Raw genomic sequence first — 17,290 nt, 5'->3', positions numbered from 1 at the left:
TATACATCAAAGTACGAACACTAGTTATTCCTTAACTTGAGGATTATTTATAATTTTTATTTTCTCCACATTTTCCACAATGAGCAAGAATTAATTTTGTAAATAGAGACTTATTTGTAAAATAAGCAAAACTCCCAAACATTATTAAATAAGGCAATAAATGCAAAAAAACCCTCAAAACCTACTACATATAATTGAATACACACCATATACACACATGCACCGTCATATACAAAGTAAAAGAAAACTGGTGACTGTTGCTCCATGAGCGTTGGCTTTTGAAGCTCTTGAATACCTTTGTAGGCAAGAAGCTGTTCTCTACTCTTGGAACATCAGCCTTGGATGGATATTGATGCTGTTTTCAGTAGGGGTTTAGAATTTGGACTTTGGAAACTGACTGTTAGGTTTGAATCCTGGCTCTGCTGTTATTTATGGTTTTATCTTGGGCAAGTTGCTTAACAGTTCCTAAGTTTTCCCCATTTGTGAAATGATACCTACCTTATAGGGAGGTTAGGATTAAATGAGTTAACTTAATAACATGCTTACAGCAATGCCTGGCACTTAGTAAGGGATCAGTATTAGTTGTTTTGGTTATTATTCCTGTCTTTTATTTTCCCTCCAAACTCTGTCTTCCTTTCCCTCCCCCAAAGTTAGCTGGAGATTTAGATGGAAAGTCATAGTTTTTATTCAGATTCAGTTTCCCAAAGAGGTCACTGGTCAATAAGGTACATACTTCTTCTCCTACTAAAATTTAGTAGCAACTATACCTTATTTTGTAAATATTTGTATGCTTTTATGGTATGATTTCTAACCAGAAATTGTCCACAGTCAGTGATTCACTAGGAGGATTTACAAGACTCAGCAGATGGTTGTACTTACAGCTGTGATTTATTACAGCAGAAGGATACAAAACAAAATCAGTGAGAAGAAAAGGCACATGGGGTAAAGTCCAGAGTAAATCAGTGTAAGCTTCTAAGGGTCCTTTCCCAGTGGAGTTACACGGGATGCGTCTAACTCCTCCTGCAAGTTGTGACAACACATGTAAAATGTTTACCAAGGAAGCTCATTAGAGACTCAGTGCCTAGGGTTTATATTAGGGATTGTTCATATAGACACTCTTTGCTTAGCATGTACCAAATTTCTAGACCCTAGAAGGAAAACAGGTATTCAGCACGATTCACATTTGTTTGTAAAGTGTAGGCACACTGAGCTGTTCCTACTAGGAAATGGTAGGAACTGTCCTGAAATCTAAATTTCCAGATGCCAGCAAGGGACCAGCCTTGCAAGCAGACCTTTCTAGGGATAGCAATCTCAGGCCTGCTATGTTAACTCTTTTCTGTACCATGGTATGTTATGAAATGTATTTTACTTAAGAAACGAATGTCGACAAATCTAGACGTTTTAAAAAAGCTTTATTGAGATACAATTCTCACCTTATAAAATTCAACCAATTAAAGTGTACAGTGCAGTGATTTCTAGTATATTTATAGAGTTGTGCAGCCATCACCAGAGTCTAATTTTGGAACATTTTCATCATCTCCCCCTTAAAACCCTTACTCATTAGCAGTCATTTCTCATTCCTACCTTTCCCCTCCCTCAAGCTTTCCCCCCACACCCTGCCAATTCCTAGGCAACCACTAATTTACTTTTTGTCGTTAAGGAAAAATCTATACTTTAGCATGTTTTCATTTTTATTTCATCTGTGATATTAGTGTCTTTGTAAATGGTACCTTACAAATTATTCACAGGTATTTTACTTCCAGTGTGTCAAAGATTCAGAGTTTGAGTCTGTATGGCAGCTTCTACATCTAGAGCACTTATCTACACTAATCATCATCAAAATGGATATTACATGAGTTTGGGATATTTAATGAAATAATTCGTTATAAAAGCCCTTGTTTTTGTAATGTTCGTTCTCACTTGTTTAAAAGTATATAATACAATTGATTGAGGCATAACAATGAGAATTTTAATATTTATGGGTTGACGTTTAGTCTTTTCATGGTATCTTTTTGCTAAAAGAGAGAAAGGGACTCATAGTGAACAGGATGAAGTTGGGAGAGGTAGTTACGCTGTTGCCATTCAGGTGTAGAGAGGGGAAAAAAGTGTAGATTGTTAGGAGGAGGTAGGACAAAAAGTATTCCTTTATTATAAGTGGCTATTAATTTTTTGGCATTCTCCAATGTTGGTACAATATACAGTAGCAATGAAAAGTAAATTTACATGTGAATTTATATTGAACCAGAAGCTAAAAATTTTTTAAGTTGTAGAAAATTTTCAATTTTAAACAAAGCTGCTTGTATGTTTTTAACCATTATTTTGGTTGAAATCTAGTTTCTTTGAAAATTGGGTTAGTAAGACAAGCTGTACTATAAACTGAGCACTATGGGAGGATGTTTGTTTTGTGATTAAAACACAGAACTTTGTCATCATGAGTTATATAGGTATTGACTAAACATGGGTGTTCACCTAAATGTCCAAATCTGTGTAATTCTTATGCTTTTGAAATAAAAGCTTTACCTTTAATGTTAATACATGTTTATAATTAAAAGGGATATTTTTGGACATTGAGAATTAATATATCAAATGATCTATTCCCTGGGACAAAGCACCAGCTCTCATAGTTACTTACATCCTTGTCTTCCAGGTGATTTTACGACGAGATGCTGCTCTCCATAGGGATGCTCATGCTGTCAGCCACACAAGTCTACACCATCTTGACTGTCCAGCTCTTTGCATTCTTAAACCTACTGCCTGTAGAAGCAGACATTTTAGCAGTAAGTACAGTGAAATTTATTCATGTCTAGAAACATCCCTTAAAGAAAAGCTTAAAAAAAGCCCTGAATGATATTTATAAGACATTGTTATAAGATATTTTTATCTAAAAACATACCCCAACACATATACACAGTTACTTGACATTGAGGTACCTTATTCATTTATTTATTTATTTTTTGAGATGGAGTTTCATTCTTGTTGCCGAGGCTGGAGTGCAATGGTGCGGTCCTGGCTCACTGCATCCTCCACCTCCCGGGTTCAAGCAGTTCTCCTGCCTTAGCCTCCCGAGTAGCTGGGATTACAGGCGTGTACCACCACGCCTATTTTTTTTGTATTTTTAAGAGACAGGGTTTCACCATGTTGACCAGGCTGGTCTCAAACTCCTGACCTAAGGTGATCTGCCTGCCTTGGCCTCCCAAAGTGTTGGGATTACAGGTGTGAGCCACCGCACCCAGCGCCTTATTCATTTTTTTTTTTTTTTTGCTTCATATCTAGTGTAAGATCTTATGAACAATCAGTACCTGATAAATAATGTTGCACATGAGGGTATGTGTGCACATGTGGGTGCTTTGCACACATACCTACCTACTATATACTTATGTAGAATTTTACTGTTTTTCTTAGTACCTAGTACATCTCTTCATGACTGTAAGATCTCAGTGGTATCTCTATTGATAATAATATTTAAGAAATTCTATAAGATGTTGATAGAAAACTTCAACCCAAGATTAGCATTAATGAGTCAGAAGAGAAGCACAGTGGTCCTATCTTTGATGGTGGATAAAAAAGTTTTTAGAGAAGAAGAATGCTGCTCAAAACCTTACCATAGCCTCTCTTAGCTACTGTCTCACTTTCCTCCACACTGCAGAGTAATCAGATGGTCTCCAGCTTAAGATAAGGCTTGACTAGTGAGCTTTCGACTTTATGATGGAATGAAAGTGATGTGCACATTCATTATGCACCTCAACTTATGATAAGATTATGTTCCAACAACCCCATCATAAGTTGAAAATATCATAAGTAGAATTTGACTTCTGAAACATTTTTGACTTAGATATTTTCAGTTTATGATGAGTTTATCCAGATGTAGCCCCATTGTAAGTTGAGGATATATATTTTCTATTCCTCTTTTTCTGTGAAGGTAGAAAAAGAACATACATGCCTATCCTCTAGGTCTGTGCTAAGGATTTAGTTTTACTTTCTGGGTGCAACTGGTTTGCTTAATGGTATCAGGTGAAAAATAAAAGGGCAAGAATTGTTGCTGATCAAAGCTTGTTGTGGTCCTCAGCTGTGCTCCTGCACTTTGCAGCAATTCTGGAAGATTCTGAGATCATTGTAGCACTTGAGAGAGCCAGGCTGATTTCCATACTATAACTTTTGAAGGCAGAGGATGCTAGTAATCCATACGAGATTTCTCACCCCCTGTTGTCCTCTGTAGGGAACTGGTTGATTAGGTTTGTTTTTGGGAATAGTCTTGGTCTTTTTGAGGTGGAGTGGAAATAGAACCTTTGAAGACTGAGTCCATTGCTATTCAAATCTCCCTTCTCAATTGGTCCCTAAAATCCTTAGAATATTCTTGGCATGACTTTTGAAATGAGTTTAGAGGATTTATGGACTGATCAGGAAATAAAGTTCTCCTTGTCTCCTTTCTCTCCTTTGATTTCTTCTATTTTGTGTCTCTCTTTTTCCCTCTCTGTTGTTTTTAATACCTTTTGCCTTCTTTCTTTCATTTATACCCAAGGTGGATTGCTATTCTGTGGTTGAGCTGCCTGATGGATTAAATAATTTTCAGTGATGTGCTCTGGGAACTTAAGCAGCTATATGACCTTGATCAAATTACTCAGCTGCTATAAGTGCCACAGTGTCTTTATTTCTTTATGTGAACTAGAGTGTTGTGGTGGTGATTAAATAAGATAAACTGCTTAGAATAGTATCTGACACATAGTAAATGTTTTATATATGGTTTAAATCTTCATTATAATTATCATTCTGATTATATTTCACTCAGCCCCTTGAGAAGATATGAAACTACCTGAGCTGTATTTTTTAATGTAGAGACAAAAAAAAAAATGTTAGGTATAGAAGAATAGTCAGTCCTTTTTGCTAGCAGGGTTCCCTGTGCTTTACACAGGTACTTGTGGAATGTATGTTGATGTCCTCTAGTGAAGGACCTGTAAGATGGGAGCTGTGTAAATCTGGTCTCTATGCTGACCATAAGGATAGAAGGCTGACACGAATGCAAAGATGGCTGGAGGGGAGCGGCTTGTGAAGGCATGTAACTGGTAAAACAGGGAACTAAAAATTGAGGCAGAGGAACTGGATATGTGACAGTCATTCAAAGGAAGTGAGTTAAGAGGTAGAAAGTAAGAGCGCTTCCTTTTAACATAATAAGAGCATCCCTGAAATCTGAGTTTGCAGTAATACAGATATAAATAAATTAGACATCTAGTTCCAGTCAACTAGGTTGATTCTAGTTCCATTTGCACAGGGCTTGGGATGCTGCTTTTGAAAAGTTAAGTCCGTTTTGGTTATGCTATTTGTAATGCCAGATGCCTTTGGTTTTGTTTTTTTGTTTTTTTTTTGCAGTTGAATTCTCCCATGTGACTTTGAATTCACAGACAACAGTGTTTGTCCAACTAGTTGAGTTCTAACAGGCTATGGAGATGCTGCTATAGCATGACTAGCTGACTAGTCAGACAGACCTCTAGGCCATGAGTACTTGGAAGGCAGGACTGTGTCTTACTAAACTTTATTCCTGGTGCCTGGTGTCGGTTACACAGTAGAAATTCAATACAGGTTTGAAGTAGTTAAAAGCCTTCTCTTAGAGATTTTTTGCATCACATTTTCTTTTAATGGCATCTGTTCCTTAGTACTTTTAGATTACTGTTTTTATCTCTTATCATTTTCCTTTTACCCAAAAAGAAACATAATACTATTAATTTTGTAGGTTTATACTAGAAACATGAAATTTTAGAATTGCACTTAAGAGATAACTATATCAGTGCTGTATATTCTGAGACTCATAGTCCACAAGTGACATGCTAGTTTTGAATTGTGCCCAAGATCTTACTGAGAAGTAATATCCATCTTATATGAGAGTCAAACAACCCATGTTGCTTGATGCCCAATCTGCCTTTTGATTCTTTTGTCTGGATTTGTCAAAGAGAATTGGTTGCTGGGTGGTGATTATGAGGGCCAGTGTGCTGTGTAGCAAAGAAACACCCAATGGGTGGTGGTGTGAATGGATTGGATGATATAGCATGGTAGTCCAGAGCTCCAGAAATGGATTTATAGTCAGAGTTGAAATCCAGATCTACCACTCTGTATTTGCATGACCTTGGGCAGATTACTTAGCATTTCTTAAGTAATGGTTAACTTTTTGTAAAAGTGAGAGTTTGTGAAGGACAGTATAGAGTAGTAGGTTAAGGGCTGGGGTCTGGGGCCAGACTGCCTCAGTTAGAATCCTGGTTCTTCTAATTTACCAGAGCTTATTTTCAACATGCTGTTGTCAGTCTGTAAAATGAGGATGATAGTAATAGTGGCCTACTTTGTAGAGTTGTTGTTAGGATTAAATAAATTATTACCTGTAAAGTTCTTAGCATGATGTCGGTACATAATGAGTGCTCAATAATTGTTAGATATTTATTACTTTCTAAGTTAAATTAAACCTTTTGTTAAGGAAGCTGTCAAGGACAATAATTGGTTAAGGAAAAGACCTTTTCAAAATAAGTGTACTCAGACTGTTACGTGGTAATCACTAAGAATGGGATTCTAGTGAGGAGTAACTATTTTCTACTTCAGATTTTTTTTTTTTTTTTGAGATGGAGTCTTGCTGTGTTGCCCAAGCTGGAGTGCAGTGGCACAATCTCGGCTCCCTGCAACCTCTCTCCTGGGTTCAAGCGATTCTCCTGCCTCAGCCTTGCAAGTAACTGGGATTACAGGCATTTGCCATCAGGCCTGGCTGATTTTTGTATTTTTAGTAGAGATGGGGTTTCAACATGTTGGCCTGGCTGGTCTTGAACTCCTGACCTCAGGTGATCTGCCCACCTCAGCCTCCCAAAGTGCTAGGATTACAGGCATGAGCCACCGCACCCAGCCTACTACTTCAGATTTTTAAACAGTGAACATGCTTTAATTTTATGAGCATCACTCCCCTCCCTCCTTATACCGAAAACGGAAAGTACCTTTGTTACTCTTGTTCACGGTAGGAACATTTTTTGTTTTAAACAATATGATTTTAAGAGGCAATATGAGACAATCCTTATTTTGCTGTTAAGGAAAGACAAAGCAGTTTCAAAAAGGGTTTCACTCAGTAACAAAACTTAATCCACATCTCAATGTTACAAGTACTGTAGTTCAAGATAGATATTTTATTTCTGTAATTTTAGCCGTAATAGTGAAACTCTTAAGTAATAGGAAGAGATAAAAAATACTTTAGTATATAGTTTGTAGATTCTCCATTTCCTAATTTCAAAATATTAAATTAATTAAAATTTTAAAAAATACTGCTTACACACATTTGCATTTGTCCTTGGTCTATTTCCATTGATCTAGATAAGTTACTTTATTTTACAATGGCATATTTGGCTAGGAGGGATTAAATGTTTTTCTTAGGTTCAACATTAACCTCATCAAAGGTGAATTAAATCAATTAAACATGTTTTAATTAAGAGATTAAACAATAGATTGTGATAATGGGTTTAAAAGCATTTTGTAACTCTAAAGTATTTTGTAAACTATGGAGTAATCTGCAAATATGAATTATTGTTGCAATGGGAAATCACGCTGAAGCAATTACCACATATGCTTGGTGGCCTCCAAGAACACTTCTAGAATGAGTATCCCAGCAATAACAGAATGAATAGGTTTAGTGACTGCATTTAGATGCTTGAATCACATAGTTTCCTGAGCTAATTACAAGCATACAGTGAGAGGCAAAGGTACAAGATGGACATGCTAAGACACTCAAGATAGGGTTCCAGTGGGATGCAAAAACCACACTGCCTGAATCCTGGGTCACCTGTTGTAGTTTGTCCAGTTTCCTGTATGCTGCATCAACTTTTCCTGCTGACAGTGTGGTACGGTTACCAGGACCTGAGTTGATGGTGAGCCAAGGGGACTTGACAAATGGAAGGTGTCTAGATCCAACATTTGCTTGCTCTGCCGGAGAGATGCAAGACAACTGGTCACAGCTATAATTGGCTCTTAAACTGTGGAGCTGCTTATCTGCATGCCTCTGGCAGACGACAGAAGAGGCTAGGATAGCGTTAACCATTGAGTGTTTGATTCAGGGATAACGTAGCTATCAGTCTGGATGTGTGACCTAATCCATGCTTTGTGAATACTTAAAGTTTACTTAATCCTTCCATCTTTTCTTATCTATATATAACACTCTTGCTTTCTTCCCTTTTATCTATCTTCAAACCATCCTTTGTATCTATATGCAAAACAAATGTGTTCTTTTTTTTGTATTTATGTCCTACAGGTTATGAACACCTACCTTAATTTCTAGTACGTAATTTTCACTTGTGTTTCAAAAATTACTTGTTTACTATCTATGCTGAATTTCATCTGTATCCCTTGTTTCTCTTGCTCTCTGTATAGCAAATTGAACATTATTAAATGATAAAGCAAACTCATCTCACAACTATTATCATTACTATTCTCTTCTCAAAGCACAAAGAACTTTTGTTTTTTTTCTGTAAAGGACTAATAAATATTGTAGCATTGGAATCTGTATCTGTGTGGAAGGGGGAAAGTTGTTGAAGAGTTTGAATACCTCCAGCTTTTTCCATAAATGTATTTCATTGAATTTGGTCTCTTCAGTGTTCAACCCTGGATAAAAATGTTCAGCTTATACAAAATTGACATGCCTTAAAAATATGATATGATGCTGCTTCTTTCCAAAAAGAAAGTCATTTTTCATAGCTAGAGCCAGAAATGCCGTAAATTTCTTCCAGTAAATCAGATCTATATAATATAGAGAAAATAAAATGGAGCACTCCTCCTGGAAGATGATCTATCTGGAAAATTCCTTGCTAGGAAATTGTCTGTGGGAACAACTCAGAAAACAGTAGGCTGAATTAGTGTTGCTGCTCGATAATAACATTTGAAATCAGAATCCAATTTAAGCATTTGTATATGTTATAAATTCTATATATTCCTTCCATTTTAGTGGATGTACATTTACAAATTCAGTTTTATTTTGATAAGCTGTGATAGTAATCAGAATTGTCAAAATAATAATTATATATAATTTAATAAATCTTTGTTTTTAATGTTATGTATAAATTAGTCTTAACTTGAATATTTAAAATTTTATTTTTAGTATAACTTTGAAAATGCATCTCAGACATTTGATGACCTCCCTGCAAGATTTGGTTATAGACTTCCAGCTGAAGGTTTAAAGGTAAGGCAGTTGGTAATACATTGTAAAGACACAAGGTATTTAATAAGGTGATTTTTATTGTTTATTATTTAAAGAATGAAATAATTTCTATTTATTATTATAAAACCTATACATAGTCATTTGTAAAGGGTCAGATTATTCAAAAGATATCAGAAGGAAAGTGAAAATCACCTAGGATTGTATTATTCTGAACTAACTGTGGTTGATTTTTTGGTATATCACATTTCAGACCTGTTTTTTTAGGATACGTGCGATGCATGTGTTTGTAGATGTATGTGTGTGTGTGTACATATACATATATACACACACATTTACATATATGTGTAAATGCTTTCATATACAGTGAATCTATATTTAACACTAATAGAAACATGCTATTTGGTTACCTACCTTTTTCTTTTAATTGTATGTTATGATCATGTTTTTCATGCTGATATGTAAGGATTTACATTATTAATTGTAACAGCCGCATAGTTTTGCAATATCATGAAATAGTATGGATTTTGAACATTGCTTTAGTTTTTCATAGTGGATATTTAGGTTGTCTAGTTTTTACTATTACAGTGCTACAATGAATGTTTTTCTTTGTGTATTCATCCATTTATCTCCATAGGATACATTTCCAAATGTAGAATTGCTTTATGACATGAATATTTAAAATTTTGTTTTATGTTTTCAGTTCTTCCTCCAAAAAGTTTACAACGATTTAGAATTCCATCAGTAACATCTGAGACTGTCCTTTTCCCCATACCCTCTTAAATACTAGATATTATCGAACTTTTGCTAATTTGATTTTAAAAAATCTAGTGAACGTAAACATATTTTCTGCTACGTGTGTGTGTGTGTGTGTGTGTGAGAGAGAGAGAGAGAGAGAGAGAGAGAGAGAGAAAATGGACTATTAATGCTTTTGCCCAATATGAGAGCGAGAGAGAATGGACTATTAATGCTCTTTGCCCAATTTGAAATTAAAGTGTCCATTGTGCTTTGTAAGAGTTCTTTATATATTGGAAGTATCAATTTTTTTTTGCCATATATGCTTCAGATTATCCCTTCTCAGTTTTTCCTTTATCTTTTAATTTTTTTTAAGGTTTCAAAAGTTTTGTTTATGTAGTTAAAAATTATTGTCTTTTTCCTCTACCTCTGGTGGTTAGAAAGTCCTTTCTCATTTCAAGATATTAGTTTTTTGTTATATAAATACATGAAGTTGTATAGATATGTACCATAGAATGCTTTCAGTTTATTCTGATTTTCTTTCTTTTTTTTTTTTTTTTTTGAGACGGAGTCTCACTCTGTCGCCCGGGCTGGAGTGCAGTGGCCGGATCTCAGCTCACTGCAAGCTCTGCCTCCCGAGTTTATACCATTCTCCTGCCTCAGCCTCCCGAGTAGCTGGGACTATAGGCGCCTGCCACCTCGCCCGGCTAGTTTTTTGTATTTTTTAGTAGAGACGGGGTTTCACCACGTTAGCCAGGATGGTCTCGATCTCCTGACCTCGTGATCCACCCGTCTCGGCCTCCCAAAGTGCTGGGATTACAGGCTTGAGCCACCGCGCCCGGCCTATTCTGATTTTCTTAAAATTCCTCTTTTTTTTTTTTTTTTTTTTTTAAGGTAGGTTTTCACACTGTTGTCCAGGCTGGAGTGCAATAGCACAATCTTGACTCACTGCAACGTTCACCTTCTGGGCTCAAGTGATCCTCCCACCTCAACCTCCCGAGTGGCTGAGACTAAGTGTGTACCACCATGCCCGGCACCCCATGTAGAGATGGGGTTTTGCCATGTTGCCTAGGCTGGTCTTGACCTCCTGAGCTCAAGATAATCTGCCCACTTCAGCCTCCCAAAGTACTGGGATTTCAGGCATGAGCCACCGTGCCTAGCCAGAATTTCTTAGTGAGATACCACAAACCTATTATTCTTTTTTTTTTTTTGGAGACAGAGTCTCGCTCTGTCGCCCAGGCTGGAGTGCACTGGCCGGATCTCAGCTCCACTGCAAGCTCCGCCTCTCAGGTTCACGCCATTCTCCTGCCTCAGCCTCCTGAGTAGCTGGGACTACAGGCGCCCACCACTACGCCCAGCTAAGTTTTTGTATTTTTTAGTAGAGACGGGGAAAACTATTATTCTTAATTAGGATGGTAGGCACCTCTGGGAGGGACATTCAGCTTTTAAATTATTTTTAAAAATTCATAGCATTGTGTGCCTATTTCTCATAAAAATATTTCAACCGAAAAGAAATACACATAAGGAAAAGTAAACACCTTCTTTTATTCTTTCCTTACCTATATGTAGCAGTCACACTTCCCTCTTCAGAGTTAAATATTATCAGTGATTTTACAGGTCTTCAGATCCTTTTCTGAACATGTAATGCTTTTTCGTTCTTTTTTGTTCATCAATTTATGGACATGTATACTTCATAAATGGTTATCATTTGTATACATGAAAAGTTTCTTAATTCTTACAATGAAATCTGCTCTAGCTAGTTTTACCCAGAAAGGGGTTTATAAAGAGATAAAGATGTTCAGAGTATCATAGCCTGGACAACTGTTTCAGGAATAAAACACAGAACCACCTTGTAGGACTGGCTTTGTAGATAAGTAGTGCAGCTAATGAACCCTCAGACCACATTATTTTTTCTCTCATCAGGAAGCCTTTGTGGTTTTACCTCACAACATTCGGCCTCTTCTGCCACCCAAGCTAATCAAAGAGATACCCTTTTTCAGACTGTTTCCTTACATGTCTGCTTCCAAATCCAACACTTGGATTTTTCTGATTGATAGATTTTTGGCCACATAGTTACTTGCTACATATTTTGGTGAAATACCTAGCTATGAGGAACGCTGGGAAACACAGTATAGGTTTTTGTTGTTGTTGTTGTTGTTGTTGTTATTTTTGTTGTTTTAGCCTACTTTGGGAAGGTGGAATGCATAGTGGCTTCAGAAAATGTGGAGCACCACGATTGACAGATGTCTACTGCAGTAATTACCCTGCAAGGCTGGGCTGGGTGCAGTGACTCACACCTGCAGTCCCAGCAGTTTGGGAGGCCAAGGCGGGTAGATCACTTGAGGTCAAGAAACCAGCCTGAGCAACATGGTGAAACCCTGTCTCTACCAAAAAGTAGCTGAGCATGGTGGGCGCAAGCCTGTGGTCCTAGCTACTTGGAGGCTGAGGTGGGAGAATCACTTGAACCCAGGAAGGTGAGGTTGCAGTGAGCCGAGATCATGCCATCGCACTCCAGCCTGGGCGACAGAGTAAGACCTTGTCTCAAAAAAATAACAATAAATAAATAATTACTCTGCAGTGTGATTCCCCTACTTCTTCTGTTTTAGAGTTCTTTCCACAGCGGCATCTATAACTCTAGTATGTTCCTGTTAAGCACTGCATGGTATCCTGTAATATGAATGATCATAGTTTATTAGTAATTTCCTCTTTCCAAAGTTGTTACTTCTCTAGGATGGAGGTCTGGAAGTAGAATTGATGAAATCAATGGGTATATACATCTGAAAGTTTCATAGATACTGCCAAATTACCTTTGCAAAGGCTGTGCTAATTTATTCCCGTTAACATTGTAGGAGAATACGTGTCTCCCTATACTCTTGCCGACACTAGATATTGTCAGTCTTTTTAACTCTTGCCAATCTGATGGCCGAAAGTGTTATCTTGTTTTAATTTGCATTTCTCTGATTATTAATGATGATCAGGCAACCTTTCTTTCATTCTACCATAAGGAGTCAGACTATTCCTTCTCACCAAAGAGCCTTTCTGCTGAATAAGCTTATTTTAAAGAGCTCTATTAATTCTTGATAAGCATAATCTTATTGGTGCTTCTCAATTAATAAGTTACTATAAATTTGGTTTACATTTAAGAGATATGTTGACATAGGCCAGGCGCGGTGCTTCAAGCCTGTAATCCCAGCACTTTGGGAGGCCGAGACGGGCGGATCACGAGGTCAGGAGATCAAGACCATCCTGGCTAACATGGTGAAACCCTGTCTCTACTAAAAAATACAAAAAAACTAGCCGGGCGAGGTGGCGGGCGCCTGTAGTCCCAGCTACTCGGGAGGCTGAGGCAGGAGAATGGCGTAAACCTGGGAGGCAGAGCTTGCAGTGAGCTGAGATCCGGCCACTGCACTCCAGCCTGGGTGACATAGGGAGACTCCGTCTCAAAAAAAAAAAAAATATGTTGACAAATTTGCTTATTCACTGCCTGGCCAAAAAAAAAAAAATGGTATTAGATATTTGTCTGCTTTTTGCACTATGACATAGGCAAGAAGAGAAGTGAAATATTCCAACAAAATTATTTGATTATTATGGGTAGCTTTTATAGTTGCATAACTGGTTTTGCCATTGCCCAGAATCAGAATTCAAAATGTCAGCCATACAAAGATTTACATTTGTTTACAAGGACTTGATAATAATGAAGTGAGGTAGCTCACTATAGTATAATGTCTGTAAAACCAGTTAAATAAATACATTAAAAATACAACTAAGTTAATTTAAAAATAATAAGAGACTTAGCTGAAAAATACTTTTTTTTGAGACAGAGTCTTGCCCTGTTGCCCAGCCTGGAGTGCAGTGGCAAGATCATAGCTCACTGAAATCACCAACTGCTGGGCTTAAGCAATCCTCCCACCTCAGGCTTCTGTGTAGCTAGGACTATAGTAGTGGGCCACTGTGCTAATTTTTAAATATTTTTAGAAATGGAATCTTGCTATGTTTCCTAGGCTGGTTGTGAACCCCTGGCTTCAAGCAATCCTCCTGCTTCGGCCTCCTAAAGTGATGGGATTATAGGCATGAGCTACTGTACCTGGCCAAAGTATCTTACTTTTTTTTTTTTTTTTTTTTTTTTTTTTTTTTTTTAGACAGAGTCTTGCTCTGACACCCAGGCTGGAGTGCAGTGGCACGATCTTGGCTCACTGCAAGCTCTGGCCTCCTGGGTTCACGCCATTCTCCTGCCTCAGCCTCCTGAGTAGCTGGGACTACAGGCGCCTGCCGCCATGCCCGGCTAATTTTTTTGTATTTTTAGTAGAGATGGGGTTTCACCATGTTAGCCAGGATGGTCTCAATCTCCTGACTTCATGATCCACCTGCCTTGGCCTCCCAAAGTGCTGGGATTACAGGCGTGAGCCACCGTGCCCGGCCCAAAGTATCTTACTTTTAAACTCTGCCCAGAGAGTTTAGGTGAGATAGTTTTTATAGGTCTAATTTATGTTCTGTATTTTGTAGCTTTTATAACATCCCTGAATTCCATCCGAATCATTTATAAGACATCAGATATTTATAGTATAACATATCAATTGAAATTCTGTGTTTGCATTCTGTTTATATATGCCCCAATATTAGGTTAATTGTATTTAAAGCCTTTTTCTGTCCTCTCCTGTATTTTAAAAAATACTATTCAAGTATAAGAAAATGACAAAGCCAAGGAATTTTGAGCTATTTGAGCTTTAATGCAAAAATGTGAATCTTTGCATGGATTAAAATATGGCACATCAGTGTTACGGAAGTTTTAAAAGGAAGATTTTATTTTTTTTATCTAGGTAAGTCCTTTGTTTGCAGTTTTATATTTTAATTGGCTGTTTAGGAAGTTACCTTTTCCATACAACCTTTTTAGACCTTGTAACCTTTGAGTACCATTAGTAATTAGTTTACAGTTCATTTGAAGAGTATATTTATATGTTTGGGCAAAATTGAGAATGATACAACTGTTTTTTTTGGAAAACACTGTTTTGTCTTTGAAAAGATAAATAATGTTTCTTAGCAGTATAAATATACTTTCCTATGTCCTCAAAAAATTGGTAAAGATTACCTTTCCCCTAACTCATTCCCCCACTCTGCTTAGGCCAATAATTATTATTGTATAATGTAACATACAACTCTATTTTTACTTTTTTCAAATGGATAATCAAGTATTAAAGAATCATTATTGAGTAGTTATTATGGTTTGGATATGATTTTTTCATCCCCACCAAATCACATGTTGAAATTTGATCTCCAGTGTGGGGGTGTTGGGAGGTGGGGCCTAGTGGGAGGTGTTTGGGTCATGGGGGCAGATCCCTCATGAAACGGCTTGATGCCATTCTCTCTCTGGCTAGATGGAATTAGTTCTAACGAAATGGATTAGTTCCCTCAAGAGTGGGTTGTTATAAAGCCAGGCCACCTCTTAGGTTTGGTCCCTCTTCACATATGCCCACTTCTCCTTTGGCCTTCTCTGTCATGTTTTGATGCATCCCTAACCAGAAGCTGAGCAGGTGCCAGTGCCATGCTGCTTAAACAGCCTGCACAACCATGAGTTGAATAAAACTCCTTCCTTTATAAATAACCTGCCTCAGGTGTCCTGTTATAGAAACACAAAATAGACCAAGACAATAGTCAAGACTTTACATGTAGATGTGTAATGCTAGCAAGCAAGGTCTCTTGCTATACTTTTAGTTACACGTTGAGGGCTAGTCTGAGGAGAATCAAGCTTCTCCAGTTTTCTTGTTTCTATATTTTTAGGAAGTGCCTTGATAGGTGGAGGAGATAATGATTGTTAAAAAATTGAAAACAAGATTTATCTCTGATAAGGAAGCTTTGATCAGTAAGCCAAGTGTCAGATTACCTGAGTATAATTATCAATGGCAAATCTCATTTTCAGCAACACAACTCTTGAGCTAGATTTACCATGATCCACATATACTGTGTTTTGTAACCTGGTAGTTAGGGTATATTCTTTACGTTGAAGAGGAAGAAGACAGAGGAGATGACAGTGGGATGCAGATTTGTCCTAGACTATACTGTTCCTACTGTCCAGAACAAAGTTGCAAATACGCGGTTTTTCTTATATGATATATAATTTATTTCCCCTCATCATTATTCGTTAAATTAGTGCCCTGTATCATCACCAGTTAATTTCCCACAAACTAGGCTTGTTCTTTGAAAGTAATTTACCAGTTAATTTCAAAATTCTTATTACAGGAAATGATTTCGTTTAATATAAAGTCTTGAGATTAGAAGAGAGTTTTTTTCCCCCTGGTGAAGGAAAATGCAAACATTGCAAAGAAATGTGATTGTTTGGATTGTTTATTTGTGCTACTTCCTTTGCCCGCTTTCTTTGCAGGAAACAAGCTCACTGCCACTTAGTATATTTTTCCTCTCAGAACACTTACACGGTTTTGTGATGTGAAGAAAGCCTTGGTTAAGGCTCAATGTGCTGGACTTTCTCACCTTTATGTTACAGTATCACCCTCAGCTTGTAAACTAAAAGGTCAGAGTTCCTTTTTCAAAGGATAAATAAAGAAATAGCATTGTCAAAATAAAGAGTAAAACCATCTGGTTATACATGAAATAAGAATTCTAAGGTCTAAGGACATTTTCAAATGCACATAGTTAGATGATATAAAAATAATACTTTTGTAGTGAATTTCGAGCTTCTAAAATAAACCCTTTCCTCTTAATTTCAAAAAGTCATGGTTGCTTATTCATTTATTAAATCAAGCAGGAATATAGCATTTCATTTGATTTAGAAAATAATTACTTTGTCATGACAAATTATCACTTAGAGAAGAGGAGAGGTAAAGACACACACACACACAGAGGAAGTCAAAGGAGACTCAGGTTCTTTACTTCATAAATCACCACACTCCCTTCATTTTCTCATTGCATTACTGGGTATCTTTTTTGTTCACTAAGTAGTTTTTATTAGATTTTCTTACTGGCTTTCTCTGTTCAATATGGCAAAAGACTAATTTTTTATTCTGCTCATGAAAAAATATTTTTCTCATTAAAAGGGTGATATATGCTCACCATTAAAATTAAGATGATATAGATATGAAAAAGAATATGGCTCATGGAGTAGAAGAATTGGTATAATTAAAACGACCATACTGCCCAAAGCAGTCTACAGATTCAATGAAATTTCTATCAAAATATCAATGTCATTTTTCACAGAAATAGAAAAAACAATCCTAAAATTTATATGGAACCAGAAAAGACCTCAAATAGCCAAAGAAATCCTGCACAAAAAGAACAAAACTGGAGACATCACACTACCTGACATCGAAATATATTACAAGGCAACCAGGTGTGGTGGCTCACACCTGTAATCCCAGCACTTGGGGAGCCTGAGGTGGGTGG

At 37.0% G+C, this 17,290-nt stretch overlaps 1 protein-coding gene across 4 annotated transcripts in view; it reads left to right on the top strand.

Annotated features, from left to right (window-relative positions):
• The window catches only part of RNF13 (ring finger protein 13), a 165,894-nt gene that overhangs the window by 31,588 nt on the left and 117,016 nt on the right, over nt 1-17,290 (top strand). For all 4 annotated transcript variants that reach the window (XM_010356844.2, XM_030928876.1, XM_030928867.1 and 1 more), the window contains exons 2-3: nt 2,648-2,777; nt 9,107-9,187. In XM_010356844.2, coding sequence (XP_010355146.1) covers nt 2,664-2,777; nt 9,107-9,187 — 195 coding nt within the window. In that variant the 5' untranslated portion in view covers nt 2,648-2,663. The remainder of the gene's footprint in view (nt 1-2,647; nt 2,778-9,106; nt 9,188-17,290) is intronic.

The sequence above is a fragment of the Rhinopithecus roxellana genome, chromosome 1 (assembly GCF_007565055.1).
Source record: "Rhinopithecus roxellana isolate Shanxi Qingling chromosome 1, ASM756505v1, whole genome shotgun sequence".
Taxonomy (NCBI): domain Eukaryota; kingdom Metazoa; phylum Chordata; class Mammalia; order Primates; family Cercopithecidae; genus Rhinopithecus; species Rhinopithecus roxellana.
The sequence above is the reverse complement of the archived record's forward strand: the minus strand, read 5'-3'. Positions and strand labels throughout refer to the sequence as shown.